General features: G+C 48.3%; 1 protein-coding gene across 1 annotated transcript in view; it reads left to right on the top strand.

Moving 5' to 3' along the window:
• The window catches only part of TAPT1 (transmembrane anterior posterior transformation 1), a 67,169-nt gene that overhangs the window by 20,915 nt on the left and 23,175 nt on the right, over positions 1–23,079 (top strand). The window contains exon 3 of the mRNA XM_004707763.3: positions 13,912–14,030. Coding sequence (XP_004707820.2) covers positions 13,912–14,030 — 119 coding nt within the window. The remainder of the gene's footprint in view (positions 1–13,911; positions 14,031–23,079) is intronic.

The following is a 23,079-nucleotide window of genomic DNA, read 5'->3' on the forward strand; positions in this document are numbered from 1 at the left end:
ATCAATCCACTGACGAAGAACAAATTAAAATATACCAAGCAAGAAAAACTTGTGTTTTCCAGTCTAGCTTGTTGGGGCACCATGCCCTGTCTCCAATGTTGTGAGCAGTTCTTTTCACACTTGAACTACTTCCAGTTGTGAGCAGTTCTTTTCACACTTGAACTTCTCGCGCTGAGGTAATAAGGATGTGAAGTGTGACCTGCATGGGTTCGTGTTCCAGACCTGCCAGTAACTCCATAGGTGCCCGGTGTGGCCTGTCAGCTTTTTTTTTTTTTTTACTTCCACACAGCTGAGTGAGCAGCGTGATCAGCGTGCTGGCAGCACTTTCTCCGCCAGATATCCATGTGTGTGTGGCCTTGGCCTCCAAGGCCAGAGAGAGAGAGAGAGAGAGAGGTATTCATTATGTGGTAAAACTAGCTCAGATGGATTGATACAGTGGCAGCAACAGTGGCCTCAAACATAACAATTGTGTGTGTGTGGGGGGGGGCACCACAGGGCCAGGGGGTGTTTTGTTGTTGTAGACGGGTCACTATGAGCTGGCAACAGCTCGACAGCACTTAACAACAACCTAGGTCCGCACTTCTGCCTGACTAGAACACCTGGGAAGGGAAGAGGCGTGGCTAGTGAGTTCCTTGGCCCGCTGCATTCCAGTGGCTGTCCCCTGTCAGTAGGAGCAGCTGCCTGGTAGAGTGTCTGTAGGAGGTGATAGGGAATACTGGTTTCCAGGGTTCTCCCAGGTCCCAGCTGGGGCTCACGTTATACTTTTTTGTTTGTTTAAACATTTCATCACAAACCATAGTAGATACATCCATTGTGTCAAGCACATTTGTACATTTGTTGCCATCCTCATTCTCAAAACATTTGCTTTCTACTTGAGCCCTTGGTATCAGCTCCTCATCACCCCCCCCATGAACCCTTGATTGTAGTATAAAGTGTGGGGGAAGCCAGCCCCCCACCACTACCCATGGGTTCAGTAAGCACAGTTGTACGGTTGAGATATATAAGTAATATATTAAAGTCATCGAGAGCATGAGTGATAGAAGAGAGAGTCCAACATGGAACCAGACACATTTTATGGTAGCATTGCTCACTTCAGCCCCGCTTGGTGGTCCACGTGGAGAGAGGGGGAAGGGAAGGAGCACGGGAAAGGGAACAAGGGAGAGAGGACAAGAGAGGAGAGGGGGAAGTGAGGGGGGGCGAGAGACCTCTATTGCTAACCCAGGCTTCCTTTTGGGGTCGTGGAACCCCACTCCCACTAGTTACAGGTAAAGACATACGTCACAGGAAGGGGTTGCACTATAGGTAGTACAGCAATGAGAGGGGGTGGTCCAGGGACATACAATAGGAAGAGGAGGGATTGGGGGTATACATGTGACAAGATGGGAGGATCCTAGAATTAGGATGGGCAGCTTAACTTTGGATGGCAGAGCCGGTTTGGCTTGTACCTGGCTCAACTGATAGAGACCATTATCAGTAGGGTATGAACTCCTACAGGAGCCTGTCCACTGTCCTTGACCAGCAGGGAGTGGGCCCACTGCAGTCTGGCACCCTCAAGGAGGATGCCTGAGCATCTGACCTCCCCCGACACTTGATAATTTATAAATTATCATTTTGTCATGTCTTACACTGTTCGATATCTCCCTTCACCCACTTTTCTGTTGTTTGTCCCCCAGGGAGGGGGTTATATGTAGATCCTTGTAATTGGTTTCCCCTTTCTACCCCACCTTCCCTCCCCCCTTCCGGTATCGCCACTCTCACCACTGGTCCTGAGGGGTTCATCTGTCCTGGATTCCCTGTGTTTCCAGTTCCTATCTGTACCAGTGTACATCCTCTGGTCTAGCCAGATTTGTAAGGTAGAATTGGGATCATGATAGTTGGGGAGTGGGGGGGAGGAAGCATTTAAGAACTAGAGGAAAGTTGTATGTTTCATCATTGCTACACTGCACACTAACTGGCTTATCTCCTCCCTGCGACCCTTCTGTAAGGGGATGTCCAGTTGCCTACAGATGAGCTTTGGGTCTCCACTCTGTACTCTCCCTTATTCACAACGATATGGTTTTTTTGTTGGGTCTTTAATGCCTGATAACATGATCCTTTCAGCACCTAGTGATCACACAGACTGATGTGCTTCTTCCATGTGGGCTTTGTTGCTTCTCAGCTAGAGGGTTGCTTGTTTCTCTTCAAGCCTTTAAGACCCCAGACGCTGTATCTTTTGATAGCCAGGCACCATCAGCTTTCTTCACCACATTTGCTTATGTGCCCACTTTGTCTTCAGCGATCGTGTCAGGGAGGTGGACATCATGGATTGCCAGTTTAATAGAACAAAGTGTTCTTACATTGAGGGAGTACTTGAGTAGAGGCCCAATGTCCATCTGCTACCTTAATACTAAACCTACAAATGTATGCACATAGAGATATTTTCCCATCATCATATATAAATATATTTACATATGTATATGCCTTTATTTAGACATCTATAAATGCCCTTTGCCTCCTAGTTCGTTCCTCTATTTCCTTTAACTTTCCTCTTGTCCCACTATCATGGTTAGCCTTCATTTGGGTTTCAGTAATTCCTCTCAGTTACATTGCCTTTGATCAAGCCCTACCAGGCCTTTTATACCCTCCTTGCCTCTGATTTTGGATCACTTGTTGTTCCCTTGTCCCTGGGTTTGTTAACACCACTTCCTTTCCCCCCACCTCCTGCTTTCCCATGCTCCCCCCCCCCAACCGTGGGTACCGTTGTTTTCTCCTCCAGATTGTTCATCCCACCTATCATATCTAGACAGACCTGCAGAGATAACAATATGCACAAAAACAAGACAGAGCAAAGCAAAGCAACAACAAGAAAAAGAAAACAAAGCAAAACACCAATGGCAAAAAAAAGAAAAGCCTGTAAATAGTTCAAGGTCTGTTTGTTGACCTTTAGGAGTGTTTTCCGGTTGAGTCTGATGAGGTGCCACGCCCTGGCCCCAAAGTCTATTTTTGGTATTCCCTTGGGACTTCCTTGCTCTGCTCCCCTTGCTGTTCTGTCACGTTATACTTTTAATCTCCATAATCTGCATTGCATGCCTCTCAGTGTGGCTCCCCTAACCCTGCAAGGGGCCAAGCCTCCTCTCTCAGCCCAGTCCTCCTAACAGCTGACCACAGAGACTGGCCAGAGGAAAGCAGAGCACTGGCGCCCTGCTGTCTTCTGTCATGCTCCCATCCTCAGTACGCATACATTTGGTGTAATTAGCTCCCTGGTGAAAAGTGGGCAGGGGTGGCCAGCCTAGACTGGGCATTCCTGGGAGCAGCGAGTCCTGGCTCCATGCTTACCATGATTCAGCCTGTGGCATCTCAACTGTTGCTGTGTTAATAGCAAAACCACGTTGACCAGGCAATGCCCAGTTGCCAGCACTGCCCGGCATTAAAGCCCCCCCCACCTCCTTAGTGCCAGGTGAGCTGCTAAAATCCCATGGCCAGGTCAGTAGCTCCCCCAAGACGAGACCACCGGTGAGGGCCAGAGCAACGGGAATGGATCCACCCAGTCCTAGGTGTCGTCTTCACTTTAGATCCAGGCTCTAATATCCTTAGCAACGGCTGCACGGAACTCAGACAAGATCACCATGCAAGGGCTTATTAAGGAAGTTAACAGCTTGTAATGCCAGTAAGAAATGCTCAAGATACAGTTGTTCATCAGGATGTGTTACAAAGTGACTTTGGGCTTCCTGAAACATGCCTGAAAAAGGCATGACACTGATGTAGGCGTCCACCTGAGGACATTCAGCTCAGACTCTGAGTCAACAAGCCCAGCTCCCTAAATTAAGTGCCCAGAGGCACTCCAGAGCCAGGGAGGCGGGTGGCTGGGTGGCTGAAGCGGTTACGGTGCTGCAGGCGCTTGTGTGAGTATGGACTTGATGGGCGATAGAGGGGCTAAGGGCTACATAATTGGTTACAGGAGATGCTGCAGAGCGAACCAGGTGTTAGCAGAAACAAGGCGGCAAGCGTTTTGAGGAGGGAAAGTTTGCTTAAAAGACAGGCATGAGAAGAAGAGGTTGAGTTGCTTGCTACACACCCGGAGCATGTGCGTATACATGAGGGTGCTAGGTGGATCCCAAGGTAGGGAATTGGTGCGTAGGCATCAGAGACAGCAAGTGCACTTTGGAATGATGGCTTGGGCTCCAGTTGCAGAGTGCAGGCTGGCCGCTGGGCCTGTGCACGAGGAACTTGTATTTCTCAGCTGGGCATTGGGCCACCTGTAACGGAAAACCAGGTGTAGTCAGAACAAGTCGGGTGGTATTTGAACACGTCTGTAGCCTGGGACTCCTTCTCATAGTCATTCTGTAGGGCAGAGGAGAACTGCCCTTATGGGCTTCCAAGATAGTAACTCTTCATAGGAGCCACCAGCCTCTTCTTTCTCCTGTGGGGCAGCTGGTGGGTTGGAACTGCTAACCTTGCAGTTAGCCCAACACGTAACCCACTGCACCACCAGGGTTGGAATCAACTTGATGGTAGTGGGTTATAGGTTAACAGTAGGTTTAAGGGCATTTCTTATAAACCTATCTCTGTGGACACGTGAAATTGACATGTGAACGAAACTGCAGTTCTTTATAAAATAACTGACTTTATAAACATAATCATACACTATTAACTTCTAAATGAAACTCTGATACTACATAAATATATGTACTTTACAATATTTAACACAGGACATAGAGAAACTGGGTTTGACATATCGTAAGGGTCACTTGGGTTGGTCAGTTTGACAATCTCTGCTTTGGTGTTGTCTGCACATTTGATACTCACTTTCTAAGAACTTTTTGACTGCGTTTATATAAGACTGAAGTAATGCTTTCATGAATGAAACCGATGTCCTGGGATGAATACTCAATTCACGTTTGTGTCAAATGGACACGTATCTGTAGAGCTAGGTGTACCACACCGAGAGTTTCGAGATGAGTGGGCTTAGAAGAAAATGAATTTGGATATACATTTGTCTCGTGCAATGGATAAAGTACATGGCAGGAGGTGAATGTAAACGGTTTCCGTAATGTTCATTGAGGAAGTCAAAATGAGTCAAAAGGACGAGTCCTGTAAACCTAGTGTTAGGGAATCCCGAGTCATTTTTACCTCACTGTTTTGCCCACCCTGGCTCTTGGTCCTCTTGCTTGGTGCATTGTAATGGAAAGGTGATCGCTGTGACCTGGGCATCAAATCTGCATGCTTCTCAGAAAGATAGGGGAGTGGGGGAGGGGTGTGTTTCTCAAACCAAAACCTGCCAATGAGGTGATTCTGGTGAATAGTGACCCTGTATAACAGGGTAGAGCTGCCCCAGTGCAGTTTTGAGCTAAGCCTGTTCTTGACCAGAGCAGAGCGCAGAGCACCGGGGCTTTAGTCCCCATGGGGCTGCTGGGTAGTCTTGAACCATCCGCTTTTTATTTAGCAGCCGAGCGCTTGTTGCATTACTATCTACAAATTTCACTCATCGCTCCACCTGCTATGTACTCTCCCATGCGAGTCAGGTGTAGGTTACCATTATTAAACTTTTTATCTAAATTACTTTCTCTTCCACAGTTGTGCAGTTGATATATTCTTGGCTATTATAGAGGGTGGGTAGCACTAGGATAAAAAAGTAATTTTAGATTTTACTTTGTGTATTACAGGTGTTTAATACATTTTTAAAAGTTGAATTCAACTGCTCAGTCTTTTTTTAATCATTTTATTGGGGGCTCTTACAACTCTTGTTACAATCCATATATTAATTATATCAGACATTCATACATATATTCCATCATTCTTTTCTAGATATTTACTTTCAATTGAGCTCTTGGGATCAGCTCCTCTTTTTTTCCCTCCCTCCTCCCCACTCAGTCTGCAACCTTCATGGCCCCTTGATAGACTGTAGATTGTTAATTATTTTCAAATCTCACACTGACCACTATCTCCCTTCCCCTCTGGTTTCTGTTCTTTTTCCCCCTGGATGGTGGTGTGTGGTTATGTGCCATTCATTTTGATCGGTTCTCCCCACCCTCCCCCCTTCCCCCTACCCTTTTGGCATCTCTATTCCCACTCCTGTTCCTGGGTTCCACGTGTTGTGAGTTGTATCTCTTGCCTATACCCATGTACATGCTCCCGTCTAGTCTAGATTGGGGAGCGGCACTGGGGGCATGATAGCAGCGGGGTGAGGAGGCCTCAAGTGATCAGAGGTATAGTGCGTAACCCATTAGTGCTCTACTGCACCCTGATTGACTCATCCCCTCCCTGCCACCCTTTTGTGGGGGGATGTTTCATTGTCTATAGATGGGCATTGGGTCTCCACTCCAACCCCCCTCTCTGTTCTCACCAGTGCATTTTTGTTTGTTTGTTTGTTTGTTTACTGTTTGTTGTGAGTCTTCTGATTCCTGTTGCCCAGTCTTGATGACACCTCACGATTTCACAGGCTGGTGTGCTTCTTCCATGTGGGCTTGTTGCTTCACTGTTGGATGACCACTTGTTTAACTTAAAACTTTAAGACCCAGACACTACATTTTTTTAATAGCTGGGCACCATCCTCTGTCTTTACCACATCTGCTTATGCACCCCTTTTGTCTTCAGCGATCTGCAGGGGGGTTGGGGTGCAACTGCTCAGTCTTAAATGGAACTAATGTCACCGCTCACTAATTTGTTTTCTTCAGAAGGTAGCAAATCCTAAGCCCAACAACTGTCAGGTTGAAGGCATGCTGCATGTGTGGATATAAATATACGCTATTGTTATGTGCCATAAGCGTTGTTCATAGGGCTTCTTACTACAAGGTCGTCAATTCAAAACCATCAGCTGCTCTGTGGCAGAAAGACAAAGCTTTCTATTCCCATAACAAAATAATAGTAATGTATAAATTATCAAGGGTTCATGAGGGAGGGGGGCAAAGAGGGAGGGGAAAATGAGGAGCTGATACCAAGGGCTCAAGTAGAAGGCAAATGTTTAGAGGATGATGATGGCAACAAATGTACAAATGTGCTTGACACAATGGATGGATGTATGGATTGTCATAAGAGTTGTATCTGCCCCCAATAAAATGGTTTTTAAAAAACAATGATGACGGCAACATACGTACAAATGCGTTTGATACAATTGATGTATGGATTGTTATAAGAGCTGTAAGAGCCCCCAAGAAAATGATTTATTAAAACAAATTATTTAATTTATTAAATTAAATAAAAAGACATTACCTAGCAATCTTGGAAACTCAGGGGTGGGTCTACCCTGATCTGTAGAGTCGCTGTGGGTTGGAATCAACTTGGTCGCAGTGAGTGATTGTTACTAGGACTAGACTTTTAGGGAGCCCTAGCGACACAGTGGTTAAGGCACTTGGCTGCCAACAGAAGGAAAGAGCCCCCCAGCCACTCCATGGGAGAATGATGTAGCAGTCTGCTTCCCAAAATGACCAGCCTCTGCAACTGCCTGGGCAGTTCCACTCTGCCCTGGGGCCTTGGAGTCAGAATTGACTCCCTGGCCATAGATTTGGGCTATTGCTTTTCTGGGGGGGTTAAGTGGGGGTGCTGTACCACCTGCTAAGGAGCCCTGGAGGCTCAATGGTTAGGTGCTGGCCTACTGAACAGCCGGTCTCTCTTCTGCTGGAGAAAGATGGGATGGATGGCCTGCTTCAGTGATGTACAGTCCGGGAACCCTGTGGAGAGGGTGTGCTCTGCCCTCTGGGGTGAAACGAGGGGGGCGGGCATGGTTGAGAAGCCATTGTTGTCATGGGAAGCAGAGGTTGCCATGGTCACAGTGATCACCTTTCCATTACAATGCACCAATGTGGGGACATGTGGAAGCAGCAGTGAGCTGGTTAGCCCTGCCAGCCCTGGGCAAGACGTCGCTCGCTCGTGCGCTCTCTCTCTCCACCCCACCCCCACCCCCCGCCAGCCATTTCTTTCCCTTCTGAGATTGAGAGTGGAAGGCTGCCCTCGTAAGGACCACAAGAATCAGGTGGGGTGTGATGTGGGCGGTGGACAGACACACAGAAAAGGAGGTTTCAGTGTTAAGTGGAAGTACTTTGTCCTACTTTTCTCTTGAGGTGGGGGCGTAGAGGGAACATTTGGGGGAAATAGTCCAAGAAGTTCTTTCCAGAGCAAAGTATTCTAGCCAGCGATGGTTTACGTCTCAGCATGGGGCCCTTGACAGCAGAGTAGTCTGGGGCCCCCAAAGCTCCAGGTCTCGAAGTTGTGGCCTCACGAAGTTGAAGCCTTCCGGGGCCCAGCCTTCCGTGTCTGTCTTCTCAGAAACGTTTTTCTCGTGGCACAACCTTGCCCAGCTTCACAGGTTGGCCGTCTGGAACACACACCAGCCTCAGGGCCCAGGCTCTGCCCCACCAGCTACTATTTGAGAGGCTGTGTGTGAGCTTGGCACTCAGGGCATCGTTTATCTCTTTGAGTTAGTCACTTATTTCCAGAGATCATCCGACATCTCTCTCCAGTGCCCTGTTTCCCAGCCACTGTGATCTCTCTCGCACCATTACTTTATAAAGTCTTCCCTCACGGAACTCTCTGCTTACCAGCAGCTGCCCTGACCTCTGAGCCCGAGTGGAAAGGGCTGTAGGGCTGAGCCACACGGGCCCTGAACACAGTCCCCTCCACAGCCCTGGGTGTTCCACACACTGCCAGGTGCTGTCCCTGCCTGGCAGGTGGTTGCCAGGGTCCCACGGGTTAATGTGCTTAGCGCCATGGATGGCCTGGAGGAGGCCCTTAGGGTGTAGACCTCCTAAGGGCAGAGAGATGTCTTTGGCTTTGTCCTTCACAGCACCTGAAACAGCGCCTGGCCCGCAGTAGATGCTCGGTCACAATCTAAGGAGTGACTGAATTTCTGAACTGAGGTGAAGCAGTGTGATTTTTATTGGTGGTGAGTTGTGGGTAGCATGAACTCTTTCATCATAGCTGTCTGAGTCAATCATTATTTTGAGAAATTTACTTGTCACATAATTAAAGGTTTTTTGGCATGTCTGCTCTGAGAATGAATTTTAAGAGGAATAACTTTAGACTGAGCCTCTGCAATTTGTAACGGGATGTTTTTTATGCATTTTGGTACAAAGAACTGCCCTATGTGTGTTGGCTCAAAAATGCGAGCCCTGCCCAGAGCTCCCTGAAGCCAGCCAGTGTGAAGCATCTTCATTGCCTGATGAGGCTGCTGAGCAAGAGATCCGCCTCAGCCTGCCCCACCTGCCCACAAAGCGGGACTAACAGGCTCTCAGATTCTGCCAGGCAGTCACCGCTCAGAGCATGAATCAATGTAGCGAGGCCAGCCATTATTTATTTAAACAGGGATTTGAGGGGAGTAGGGAAGATTGGGGGGACACGTAAAAAAGGGGAGTGGAGGATGAATAGAAACTACCACCCTGCATTTCTTGGAACAAACGTGTATGAGTGTGTAGTGAATTATAAAGTCATCTTTTTACCTGTGGATTGTGGTAATCTTCTCTGGGCCATCAGTTCCTTTGTTAGGCTTTGAACTTGTGAAGCAAGTGAGCCTGTCATTTGCCGTGTCTCTGCCACTGTGGTAAGTGCTCAGTTAGAGAGGGGAGGTGGAGACTCCGATGGGAGACTGCCCAGCCCTGGGGAGGTTTTTCCTCACATCCACCCCAGAGGAAAGAGTTGAAGCCAAGCCTCCCTCCAGTGAGCGGCTGCCTGGCAGGTGTGCGGCTGATGCTCGGATGATCCTCTGCTGTGTCTCAGTCTCCTGCTCCTCCTGTACGTGATCACCGTCTGTGCCACCTTCCTGTGAGGGAGGTTCTGCCCTCCGGGGACAGGCAGGGCTGGCCAAGGAGCACCTGCCACCTGCTGCTGCTTTATTGCCAGCCACACCATCTTGCCGATCTTGACATGTTAAATGTGTTTTAAAGGGCAGAGTGATTTTGCATTTATCAAAAGAGGAACTTAAACAAACAAAAAAACTCTCACTGCCATCAAGTCAGTTCCGACCCATTGTAATTTTATAGGACAGGGTTAGAAGGGTCTGTGTGGGTTTCGGAGACTGTAACTCTTTACAGGAGTAGAAAGCCTCATCTCTCTCTTGGTGGCTTCGAACTGTTGACCTTGCTGATTAAGCAGTCCATTGCATAACCACTACACCAGCAGAGTGCAGGCCCTAGCCACTACTTAAGAAGAATGTGTGTGTGAATGCGCTCTGTAGGTTTGGTTCAAATGAAAAGGAAATAGTAATTGCATGTTTTTATCAAGATGCTGTGCAAATTAACTGGAGGTGTGAATGTGTGCACTCTTCTTGTTAATCATCTATGCTCAATTTCAGTTCTCAATGACATTTCAAAGCTAGCAGCAAACCTAACTGGGAAATGTTTATCCTTTTTGTAGGCCAATTCATTAAATGCCCGCTGTTTGTGCATGTTGTATGTACTAGGAATTTGGCAAATGGCAAGCAAGCACAAAGCAAGTTGCCTTAACCCCTGAGCCTAATGAGAATATCAAGTGAGCGTCCCCCGGTAAGCATTTGCCCTTGTTTGTTGCTGTCAGTTGGCCTGACTCAGAGCGCCCTGTGTCTAACAAGGAAATGTGCCGCTCAGCCCTATTATGTTTGAGCCCCGTGTGGAAGGAGGACTGCTTTTGTTGGCACATTGAGCTGGGCCTTCTCTCACGGGGACCCAGGGAGAGGGCCACCATACAGGCTGTAAGGACGTTCATAGCACTTGGCAGCATGCTGCAGCTCCTTGTGCAGCCCCTGCCAATGCCCGGGCTGCCAGGTAAATGAAACACACACCTGTGTTCACCCCGAGCAAGACCAGGCCAGGGAGCCCTCCCTCCTCCAGGGAAGCAGGGCTTCCAGATTCTCTGCATGAAGCTCTCTCCATTTCCTCTGTCTCGAACTTAACAGTGTCTTTCCGGTTTGTGGGAAAGCAAGACATGCCAACAACTGTATCTGCCCTCTTCCTCCCAGGAGCCCCGGTGGTGTAGTGGGTAAGCATTGGGCTGCTAACCGCTTGGTCAGCAGTTCAAACTAGCAGTCTCTCCATGGGAAAAAGACAGGGCTTTCTGCTCCTGTAAGGAGTCACAGTCTCGGACACTCACAAGGGCAGCTCTGCCCTGCCCTATAGGGTCACTATGACTGCATGGACTACAGGGCAGTGAGTTTGGGTTTTCTCCTCCAGGGAAGCTTGTCACTGAGATGCTACAGTGTTGGGTGTGCTCTTGGCTACAGAATGGCTTTGCACCCAGGCAGCATTTCTTTGGAATCCGGCCACCTCCTTTGATGGTCGTTGAGCCACGAGTGGTATGGTCAGCCACTGAGTCGATGTGACTGGTTTGAAGTGTGAGGGAGAAGGCCTGTGGGCCGTTGTTACATTTGTTTCCCTTGTTCAGTAATTGGGTCCCAGCTCATCGGGACCCAGGTGCAGTGTAGGAAACACTCCCCGGTCCTGCACCACCCTCCCAGTGTTCTGTTTAAGCCCATTGTCACAGCCACGGCGTGGGTCCATCTCATAGAGGGGCTTCCTCTTTTTCCGCTGCCCCTCTGCGTTAACAAGTGTGCCGCCCTGCAGGGACTGATCGCTCATGTCCAAAGTGCCCCATCCTCCCTTCTGCGGAGCGTTCCAGCTCTACTTGTTCACCTTAAATGATACAAAGTCCTCCGCGGCCCAAGAGTGGCTGCCCTTATCTCTAGGAGGAAGTGCCCGTCTCCATAGTTCCTCACGTGCCTGTCCTTGCCCTCCCCACCCCCTCCCTCACCCCATCTCCACCGCCTGCTCCTCCTCTCCAGAAGCCCTGCTCACCTCCTCATCCATGAAGCGCTTTCTGGAGCTTCCTGAGGTCAGTTTGGCAGTGGTCTGTGTGTCTGTCTGTCTGTCTCACCCTCGCCTCCCTGCCCCCGGCATACGGAGTTCTGCCCTGACCGCCCCAGCACTGCCCAGGCCTTTCTTACTCACCTGCTAGTGTCGCCATGGGCTGAAGGAGCTGTGCCCACCGGGACATGCGCAGTCCCTGGGAACAGCCCAGCTGGACCATTCGATCCCACAAATGGTCGTGAGAAAGGCAACCCTACCTTCTCCGCACCCCATCTCATGCACTCACCAAGATGCCTTCTGGAAAGGTCGGCTTTAGGCACCTCCTGCTTCCAGAGCTGAAGCAGCAGGTGGCAGAGGAGCCGGCAGCTTCACCCCCCAACTGCACACAGGCACTGCCTCTTCCTTTGCATGAAACGCAGGAATATAGACACAGATTTTATTGCATCTTCTTTTTCTTAAACTTTTTATTGTGCCTCGAATGGTTACAAAACATACTGATTTTCAGTCAGTGATAAACAGGTGTTTAATTCTGTGACATGGATCGTAGTCCCCATTGTAGCAGCTCCCACCCACCTCCCATGGCCTCTCGCAAATTTTGCAGACGCCAGTTTGCTACAAGTTGGTGGGACAGCGTCTTGTCAGCTATGTTGACCTTGGTTCTCCCCTCCTCCCTCCCATGCCTCGGGGCCAGCAACTCAGAAGGAAGAGATGAAGAGGGGTAGAGATGATGCCTGTGGGCTAGGTGTTGGGGTACCTAACCGCACAGGTGGCCATGAGTTTGGTTTTGAGCCTTGCACACGTGACTTTGTGGTTGAACACTGTGCCCTCGTTGTCGTCATTGTGCATGAGGAGCGTAAATCCTTTCAAAGAGAAAGAGAAGAGTAGGGCTCTCAGGGTTAATCTATTCTGATTAAGGAACCTGGTATATATATATGTGCATATATAGAAATTATATATGCACTGTGAGTGTAATTTTTAAAATATTTTAATATTTTTTAATATTTAATTTCATCAAAAAGTAATAAGATGTGGTCTTTCAATTAATGGTGGATACTAAATGATAATTGATGTAGGACAATTTTAACTGGAGGTACAAAGTTTTGTGTGTGTGTGTGTGTGTGTGTGTGTGTGTGTGTGTGTGTGTGTACGTGTACATGTGGTGCCCTGTGTGTGTCAGGCAGTCAGAAAACACTGCTCCTGCAAAGCTGACTCTGGAGCCTGGCTGGTTTGTGGCTGGTTTGAAGTGTGCCTGCGTCTGCAAACTATCAGAACGCCCCACCCTCCCGGGAAATACAGCCCTACAAGTGATGGGTGAAGATGTGTGCATACACCCCCCAGCCCCCACCTAAGGGAAGGGTGCAGCAGGTAGCCCAGACAGAGTAGAGAAAGACCATAACAGCCAGCTGCTGGTCCTCTGAAATTCAGGGTCACTAATTTAGAATGGAAGGGGAATTGTGTTTAAAGTAGTGATCATTTTGCATATGCATATTTAATGTGAGAGAAACAGATGTTTAACTCCATAGGGAGTCCTTTCTTTCCCACCAGTGAAACGTTCTCTATGTAAACAAGCAATCATCAAGCGAATGAGGAGCATAGTTCGATTTTACAAGTTTTGTCAGAGAGCCTTGCGGTCTTGGCGTCAAAGTTTAAGCCAATGGCACCTGGTGGTTCACCGCCCTGGGCAGGTGCCGCCCCTCCCGAGTGGCTTGACTTCTGAGCAGGGCGAGCAAAAGACTGGAGGCAGTAGCACCACGTGCACTTTGACAGAGGATGTTCTTAGAAGTGAGGTTCACATACAAGTACAACTGTGAATTTGTTATTCCCACAGCTGAACTATAAGGAGTGAACTTCCCACACATTATAGACAGCCTTTGGAGTCCTGGTGGCATAGTGGTTACATGAGCGGCTGCTGCAATCTGAAAGGTTGGCAGTTCAAAACCACCAGCATCTCGGGAGAAAGATGAGGTTTCTTACTCCCATAAACAGGTGCCGTCTCGGAAACACATGGGGATAATTCTACCCTGCCTTGAGGGTCGCTCTGAGTCGTATCGATCAGATGGCAGCGAGCTTGGTTTGGCTTCTGATTGCTTAACGTTTGCACCGACAGTTCTTTAACAAGTAAGTTTTGTTTTGTCTTGTCTTGTTTTCTGGTTTGAAAACCTAGCTCATGGTGTTTGGCATCTTCCTGTGCCTGGATGCGTTCCTCTACGTCTTCACCCTGCTCCCCCTGAGGGTTTTCCTGGCGCTGTTTCGCCTCTTCACGTTGCCTTGTTACGGCTTAAGGTAAGTGTCAGACCCACAATGGTTTCAGGTAGCTCATCTCTTTCTTCTGGCTTCTTGTATTTGCTAAGTCGCCACTTGAGTAGATTTTTTTGCCGCATTGGGGTCATTGATCCCTTTTTGTTCACACGCTGGCCCTTAATGGATGCTTAACCTGGTCTCAAAAACTCACACTCACTGCTGTCGAGTCTCAGAGTGACCGCGCAGGACAGCATGAACACCAGACTAGCCCCCGTGGGTTTCCTAGGCTGTAACGCTATAGGAGCTTTAGAAGCCCTCATCTTGTCCCCACAGAACAACTGGTGAGTTCGAACCACTGACCTAGTGGATAGTAACTCAAGTTGTTGTCCACATGCCACCGAGGATTCCCTCTATGCTTAAACTGGGAATATTAAAAAAATTAGTAAATAAATGTTTCAACTAGGGATGTCTGTCTCTTAATGGGTATTATGTGATCTGAGGAGGCTTTAGAAAGTTCACAAGAGAATAACATTATCTTTTGTTTTCTATTATTTTATTGGGGGCCCATACAGTTCTTATAACATTTCATACGTCAATTGTACAGCATATTTGCACGTATGTTGCCATCATGACTTTCTAAACATTTACTTTCTGTTTGAGCCCTTAGTTTCAGCTCCTCTTTTTTCTCTCCTTCCACCCACCCCTCACCCTTGTGACCCCTAAATAACATTATCTTTTAAATATGTTTTCACCCAAACTTTTTGAAGCCCCAGAATACTTGGGGCTGGGGTAGAGGAAGGAGGACCCAAGGCTGATGGTCAAAACCTGCTTTCCCCAGTGCTAACCGTGTGCAGTGGCTGAACCTAGAATGGGGAGGGTGGGTGGGTGGGTACGGGGGTCTCCTCAGGGGCTCTTAGAAGGATGTTCCCTCCACCATCCATATGACACTCTAACCTTGGCCCCAACGCTGTAGGACTCCTCTGGCATGTGCACAGGGGCAGCAGACAGACCGTGCAGCCCAGCCCCACCAACGCTGGTTAGCTATGGTCGGCTCCCCCCTGTTCTAAGCCTGCTTCCCCGTCAGTGAGAAGGAGATGCTGGCATCTCCCACCACCGTGATTTGAAGGTGTGACAGAATCGGTTCCTAGTAGACCTGGGCAGATACTCGTGTTCTTCCCATCTTCGCTCCCCAGACTAGGTGAGCTGTCACACGTACTTGATCAATGCTTTCCTGGGCTTCAGGTGGAAGGCCATTTCCTCTCCCGATGTACAGGCACCATGGTGGTGTTGTGGGTTCGGTGTTGGCCTGCTAACCGCCAGGTCTCTGTTCAAAACCACTAGTCATTCACTAGGGAAAGATGAGGCTGTCTGCCCCCATGAACAACGGCAGTCTCGGGACCCCTGTAGAGTCTGTGAGTCGGAATCGACCTGATGGTGGTGAGCATGTAAAGTTCTGCCTCCCTTTCTGTGCTCCGTGCTCATTCTGAGCAGAGTGGACCAGCTGACAGTTTCATCTTGAGGCATCTTCCTAATTTCATTCATTCAGAAGTTAAAGATCTGGCATGGCCAAAAATTTGCGAAACTTCAGTAATGTAGGTGTCTGTTCCATGGGATATAAGATATGTAATTAATAAAATTGTTTTCAATAATGTAACTGCAAGGACAGTTGAAAATTACTGGTCTACATACAGAATTAAAAGATGATTTATTTTAAAGGCTGTCCTCTCGAGAGATTCTTTTTGAAACTATTAAGTGAACATAATCCCACCCACTGCAATGGAGCCAGTTTTGACCCATGGTGACCCTGTGTCTGGTTTCCAAAACCAAAGCTTTACAGTAGCAGACAGCCTCACTGTACTTTTCAGGCATGGCTAGGGGGTTTGTAGTTAGCAGATCAGAGCCTGGCCTGCGGCTCGCTCATTGACATGGATTCTGAGGCACCACTACCCAATAGGACAGGGTAGAACTGTCCCTGTGGGTTTCCAGGACTATAACTTGTTATGGGAGTAGAAAGCCTCGTCTTTCCCAAGGCTCCTTAAATGAACATGTACTTAATATTGAGTCGATTCCTACACAGCCCCTGTGCTACCAGGAGTTTGAACTGCCAAACTTGCAGTTAGCAGTCCAACGCTGAGCTGACGGTGCCACCGGGGCTCTTTGTCCTCAATCTGTGTTGGTAGGTGCTATGGAGTTGGCTCCAGTTTGGTGAGCCCTCCAGTATCAGCCGTTTAAGAACGAATCTAAGCCACAGGAGCTTCTTTCAGACCCATGGCAGCATTGGAGGTGACGCGTTACACCACCACTTCGTGTGCCTTGTGGAGAAGGAGCAACCTGTGAGACGTCTTTGATTAATTACATATCAGTCAAATGGAAGGAGCCCCTGAGGAATTTCGCCAAGGGTTTTAAGACCTACCTACCAAGTGTGTCTTTCCTGCCTTTGGGGGACTTGGGGAATGGCCTCGTTCTGGGGAGCCCGCCTTTCCAAGGCAAGTGTAGGTGCACCTTTAATGCCATCAGGGCTCAGCCACAGGGCTCCCGGTTTCATTTATTGCTGAGTCTTGGCATTTTAGTTACCTTTTTATAAAACGTAATAAACATTAAAAGTAAAAACACTGCTACCAAGTCAATTCCAACTCCCTGGGACCCTGTAGGACAGAGTAGAACTGCCCCATAGGGTTTCCCAGGCTGTCTTTTTAGATGCCAACTGCCTCAGCCTCACTTTTTTTCTGTGGAGTGGCTGGTGGATTCAAACTGTTGATCTTCCAGCTAGCAGGTGAGGACTTAATTTCACCTGAGTGAATAGAGGCTGGGCATGGGGCAGTTTGGGTAATGGCAGGTGAAGCCGCTTGGCATAAAATTACGAATACACTGCAGGGATTTCCACAGTGACTGTGAGCCCGACTGCCTTTTAGTTGTTTGACCAACTGCCAATGCCAGGCAAGTTGGTGTTCTGTGAGTTGAGTTTAATTATTTCAAGTGGCTCGTCTTGGCAGATATTCCTGTCCAGCTATCCATCTGCAGAAGGAGATGTGACACTAGGACACACACCTGCTAGCTCTCTGCCTTCTCCGGGTGTGACTCATGAACAATGGACCTCAGTGTAGGACATTGTGATGTGCCAGTTCCCCTGTCAGTTCAGCTGGTCGTCGACAGTCCCATCTTGTCAGAACCAAACCAACAACCCGATCTGACTCATTCAGACTAGTCTGACTCACAGTGACCCTATGGGGCAAAGTAGAACTGCTCCTTTGGGTTTCCAAAGCTATGAACCTAATTCGAGCAGACAGCCTCATCCATTTCCCTCAGAGTGGCTGGTGAATTCGAACCCCTGACCTTGTAGTTAGCAGCCCAACTCGTAATCCACCAGGCTACCGGGGCTTCGCCTTATCCATACAGACATCTGAAACTCCGTGTCATCTGATTGATTTCCAGCATCCGGTGGGAGCTGGGGGAAACAGGACACCTTAGTCCAAAGTACAGAACTTGACTGCCTCCCAGTCAGTTCCAACTCAGTGACACTGCAGGATTTCCAGGGCTGTAAATCTCTACGGGAGCAGATAGCTTCCTCTTTCTCCCAGGAAGCAGCTGGTGGGCTTGAACCAAGAGAGTGTGACACTTCCAGACGTCTTTCTTTGTTCTGAGTACTGAGCAGTTGGGGCTCTCTCATTTTACATTTGAGGTGTGTGTGTGTGTGTGTGTGTGTGTGTGTGTGTGTGTGTGTATGTGTGTGTGTGTTGGGGGGGTGTCGTTTAGTTTCTCTATGATTACCTATAGTCAAGAATTACTGACTGGTATTTGATGGGTATTTCTTTAAACTAACTTTCGATTGAAATGATTTGAGCAACTTTAGGGCTTGTGACCTGCACCGACACTAGAGGCAGCCTTGAGAGACGCCACTGGGACCGCTGAGGAGTTGGTTAGGTTTGAGGCTAGCACAGATAAATCCTTACCTGAGTTTCTGGGTAAGGTGTAAAGTGTGAACCACATCGCAGAACAGAAGTCCAGCAAGTTCAGGCACTGCGGGCTGGTTTACACACAGCCTGACCAGACTGCCTTTCACCTCTAGCCCCAGAAGGACCATAGCTACTGGATCGAAATGCAGAGGGTTGTGTTGGTGGCTGCAACGTTTTCTTTGAGCAGTTTAGAACAGCAGTGTCTATGAGCGAGCATGTTTTCATATCCCTTGTGGTATATAGTGGGTTACATGGGTTGCGGACCACAAGTTCAGCAGTTCAAAACCACCCCAGCCCGCTCCATGGAGTCAGATGTGGCTTCCTACGCCTGTAAGTGGTTATTATCCTCAGAAACCCACAGGGGCAGTTCTACCTGTCCCAGAGGGTCGCTGTGAGGGAATGGGCTCAATGGCAGTGAGGGGGTTACCCATCGGAAAGGTCTTCGAGTTAACATTAGCGATACTTTTGTTAATTTTAACTCTTCATGCTGTAAGTGTTTCACTAGTAATTAAATTATGTGAAAACACATGATTTTTCACAGCTGTCGTTCAGAAGTAGCCAGCCCTCCCCCGAGTTGTCTTTCTTCTTGGACTTCCAAGAAGGGTTGATTCCTCCTTTTGGCACGCCATCTCCGCTGCTGCCCTCCTGCCTGGCCTTGCCTTTCCATTTTGTGATGTCAGAGGGTCAAGGGGGAAGACCAGCATTGTCAGTCAGCTGTACTCTCCTTCCTCACTCCTGCTGTCTTTGCCCCTCTTCTAACTGCAGCCTTCTTTCCCTCTTGGTTCTTTGAAACTGCCCCGACCCAAGGAAAAAGGTCTGTGTGTGTAGATAGAGGGAGATTAAACTTCTTCCCGTGAAGTAGATCATCATTTTTGTTTATTCAGCCAATTAAACTGCTTCTCAAACCTCCCGATAGCTTTCCCTGTACTCTGCCCCTGAGACAGTTAAGTCAGGAGGCCGGTCTGCACAGCGGAGCAAATTGCTGGCTCTCTTTCTGGGTCTCACTGCTCTTTGGGCACCAGAGCATGGGACCACCTGCTTTTCAGGCTGGATGCTTCTGTGTGTTGTGCCTAGAAAGTCTAGAACGGCCCTTGTGAGATCAGGCTCTTTCTGCAGCCAACGGCCCCCACAGTTCCTGTGGTGGAGAGCAGGCCTCCTGCAAACTGTCTTGGGTTCTTGGGTGTGTGTGTGTGTCTTTGATTTCTGCAGAAGTGACGCCTACAAGCACAGTCTAGCTCAGGACGAGGCCGAGGATTAGTGGTGGTGTGGGCCTGCAGCTTCCACAGTAATCTCAGACTGGCCAGTTTTTGACCCTGTTAAAATAGTGTTCATTTTGAGATGCTGGGAGTGTGTGTGTGTGTGTGTGTGTGTGTGCAAGGGATGGACTGTTTCCAGAAAAATTGTCTGTCTTTCTCTGCAGTAATCTCAGAAGCCCTTGGTTAGAAAATGTTTCTAACTAGGAAACAATTTTGAGAACTCTTTGACCCTAAATGCTTTATCTTGGAACAAAAGTGGTACAGAAGTATACCTGGATGGTGAGCCACATCCACGTGTGCAGCTCTTTTCTTGATCCTCCATAGGGTGGTAGTAGTTCAGAAAAATGTCTGATAGGCTTCTTGAATCGGGAGACGATACTTTTTTTATGAATATAGCTTGGAATGTAGAATTAAGTTTTGATTGATTCTATGTCCTTGAGAGAATGAGAGCATTATGTTTGTCAATAAAAGATCAAACTCTACGAAAGACGCACTACCATCAAACTGACTGACTTACCATGCTACCTAGGATATGGTAGCATTGTCCCTGTAGGCTTCTGAGACTAACTCTGTGGGAGTAGTAAGCCTTATCTTTCTCCCATGAAGTGGGCTGGTGAGTTTGACGTGCTGACCTTGTAGTCAGTATATAACCCACTATGCCACCGCAGCGCCTCTGTATTCTGCTAAGAACGTGTCAGGCCTTATCTTCCCAAATGTAGAATACGGACAGGCTGGGCACTTGTGCTACGTCTTTCGTCTCCCCAGCTTTGGGGTGAACGTTCTTCTGTCCTAAAACCTGTGACTTCAGTCTGGTTTAGAATCCTCAGCCACATTTGGAGTAAAAAGCAGAGGGAGATTATGGAAGAAAATGATGCAATCTAGTGTATTGTTTATTTAAAATGTCACTGAACCATTACAGGCAGTGGTAAGTGTAGGTGTCTGTGTTACATGTAATAAGAGGTTTTCTGTAATGATTAGCAAACTTTCTCATCGCTCACCTGGCTTTAGACATCACTCTTATTTGATGCTTCATTAAATCTTTTTCTTTTTTACAAGAGACAATGAATTTTTTTTTAAAAAACTTGAGCATTCACTGTGTAGGACAGGTCCCCCTCTCCCGCCGCAGAGAGGGAGGAATGTCAAAGCTTTGAGTGTCTTTACCTGTTAGGCTGCCCTGTGTGCCTGACCCCCTCCAGATTCACACTTCCAGCGAAGTAGCTGGCGGAGACTGTTTAGACAGACCTGGAACTAAGGGTGGCAGCAGGGTCAGGGCACCTGGAGTGTTTCTGCCACACTGTCCTCCCAAGCCAGAATTTCCCCCATAGATGCCCTGCTGGCATGTTCATTTGGTATGTGGGGACACATCTGTGATGCCAGTCTTTGTTGCCCCTCCCCCCCTCGCCCCTGGCCTCCCATCCCACCACAGCCACTCTTCCAGTAGAATAGCAGCATTACAACTTTCTCTCTTTCTCTCTTGTGAATCAGACCCATGGGAGGAGCGCTCTCCCTTCCTTATAGAACGGGATGTGGTGTCACAGGGACTCCTTGTCCTGAGTAGACCCAGATTTCCCTCCTTTTCTCTCGGCCCAGTGCCTCGGCAGTCTGCAGCAGTGTAAGACAAGGACCTTCCTCAGACAGCACCCGGCCTCACTCCGCAAGCTGGGGCCACAGGGATTTTTTAAGCAGATGGGCTCCAATTAGGAAGAGCACCCCATAAGGTGCCGTTTCATGACAGCCGATGCTCTAGCCACACCAACAGCAAGCGCATCACCCCAGCCACCAGCCGCCAACGGCGCCTTCCGTAGAACCAGTATTCGCTTGTCCCTCTTGAGACACACAACAGAGCTGTACCCATTTTGTTTTGCTTCCTAGTAGAGTTTGAAGTGATCTTAATGCTGTGCAAGTCTTGAATCTTTCCGTTTAAGGTTCAAGTCCTTCTTTTTCTGCTGTATGTATGTCCATCAAACTTGATTACAAAAGTGCCACCCTCCCCGTGAGAAAATACACTGTGCGTGTGCGGGCGGCACTGCTGAGCCCCACTTGAGTTTGAAATTCTGAAAGGACTTCTCTGGAGACAATGTGAGCCTAGTGCATAGCGCACACTTTCTATTTCCGTCATGCTTGCATTTCTCCAAGCTTTCCAATCTGCCACAGATCAACAGCTAAGGATGTTCAAAGGAGAGCGAGAAAACGCAAGCGCTCCTCTGTGTGCTAACTGCAGTTCCCCACAGTAATACCCTGACTTGTCGCAACATCGATTTGAAAATTAGCTGGGCAAGGATTATTCCCTGTCCCTCGCTCATTTCATCGCTGCCTCCTCATCCCTCCCAATCTCATGGCATTGTTGTTTTCCTCTGAGCAGATAACAGCTGCTGAAGAAGGGCAGGGAACCATCTACTCTTGATCAGTTTTCTCTCAGGCTTAGCCTGTTACCACACGTCTGCGCCCTTGGAAACATCCTCTGAGAAGCCGTCTTGGTACATCGTACATATGCAAGGGCAGTGTTTGGGATTAAAGATAAAATTTACAACTGCAATAGAGAATTTGGTGTCTGTAACCGTGGCTGGTCTAACAGGTTAAGTTTTGGGTTTTAAGCTTTGGTGAGTGTCTCCATTTGAAAGTGTTTGCGAGACACTAGTGTCGTGAGGCCCCTAACTGCCGGCCCTGTCAGTACACAAGTTGGTTTTCACTTTGCCCAGCAGCCCTTTTTGATGCATTCATACAGGACTTCAGCCTGTACAAATGGCTAGTAATGTCCACTTGGCTGCTAACCCCAAGGTCAGCCGTTCAAACCTACCAGCCACTCCCCAGGAGAAAGATGAGGCTATTTCCTCCTGTAAGAGTTTACAGCCTCAGAAACCCTAGGGTCTTCTCTACTATGGCCTATCTGGTCATAGTAAGTTAGAATTGATTCGATGCCCAAGGGTTGGTTGCTACTAGTTGGCTGCTAACCAAAATGTTAGGAGCCCTGGTGACATCATGGTTACGTGTTTGGCTGCTAACTTCAAGGTTGGCAGTTCAAAACCACCAGCCAGTCCAAGGGAGAAAGACAAGGTTTTTCTACTCCCATAAAAGTTACAGTCTCGGAAAACCATAGAGAGAGTTCTACCCTTTCATGTATTGTTGACTCTGAGCCAGAATTGACTTGATGGCAGTGAGGTTTTTTGGTTTTTTTAGAACTGAAAAATTGGCAGTTTGAACTCAGCTACCAGCCTCTTCAAGGTAGAAAGATGCAGCATTCAGCTCCCATGAAGAATTCCAGTTTTGGGGACCCAGTGGGCCAGTTCTGCTCTGTCCTGTAGAGTCCACTCAACAAACAGAAAACAGTTTGGAACTTTTGGCCCAAAAATAAGGTTCACAAGGCTGATTGGCGGGACCATTGATTAGCTTCCCATGGAATTTGACAAGTTGATCAGACACCCTGGTCCTGGCAGAGAAGGTGGCTGGTTGAAGTTGGCTTAACCGTCTCATATTTGGAAGGTAGCTTTTACTGGCTCAGAGACGCTCTGGTGCATACGGGTGTCTTTTACGATGCTGCCATAGAAGCAATGGCTAGTTCTGCAGCTTTTCTTTCTCCTTAGCGGGGACGCTGTAGGGAAGCAAGACCTTTGTGTCTTCAGAGCTCTTCCTTTATTCCTTCTTTGGCCTGTAGTCTTTGTCTGGAGAATCATACTCCCCTCTTTATCAGCCAGTGGTCAGCCATGGGAGGTTTTCCCAAAGGAAGCAGGGAATGAGTGCACAGTCCTGGAGCTGGTGGGCCACAAGGCCTGCTGTTTCCACGTGCAGCCCTCAAGCACGCAGGAACAGAAATGGTAAATACAGAGGTATATTTGGGGCACAGTAACTTTTCCAAATGAGATCACAGCTCACAGACAAATTGCA

The sequence above is a fragment of the Echinops telfairi genome, unplaced genomic scaffold (assembly GCF_000313985.2).
Source record: "Echinops telfairi isolate 266 unplaced genomic scaffold, ASM31398v2 ScPeMD7_7468;HRSCAF=8506_1, whole genome shotgun sequence".
Taxonomy (NCBI): domain Eukaryota; kingdom Metazoa; phylum Chordata; class Mammalia; order Afrosoricida; family Tenrecidae; genus Echinops; species Echinops telfairi.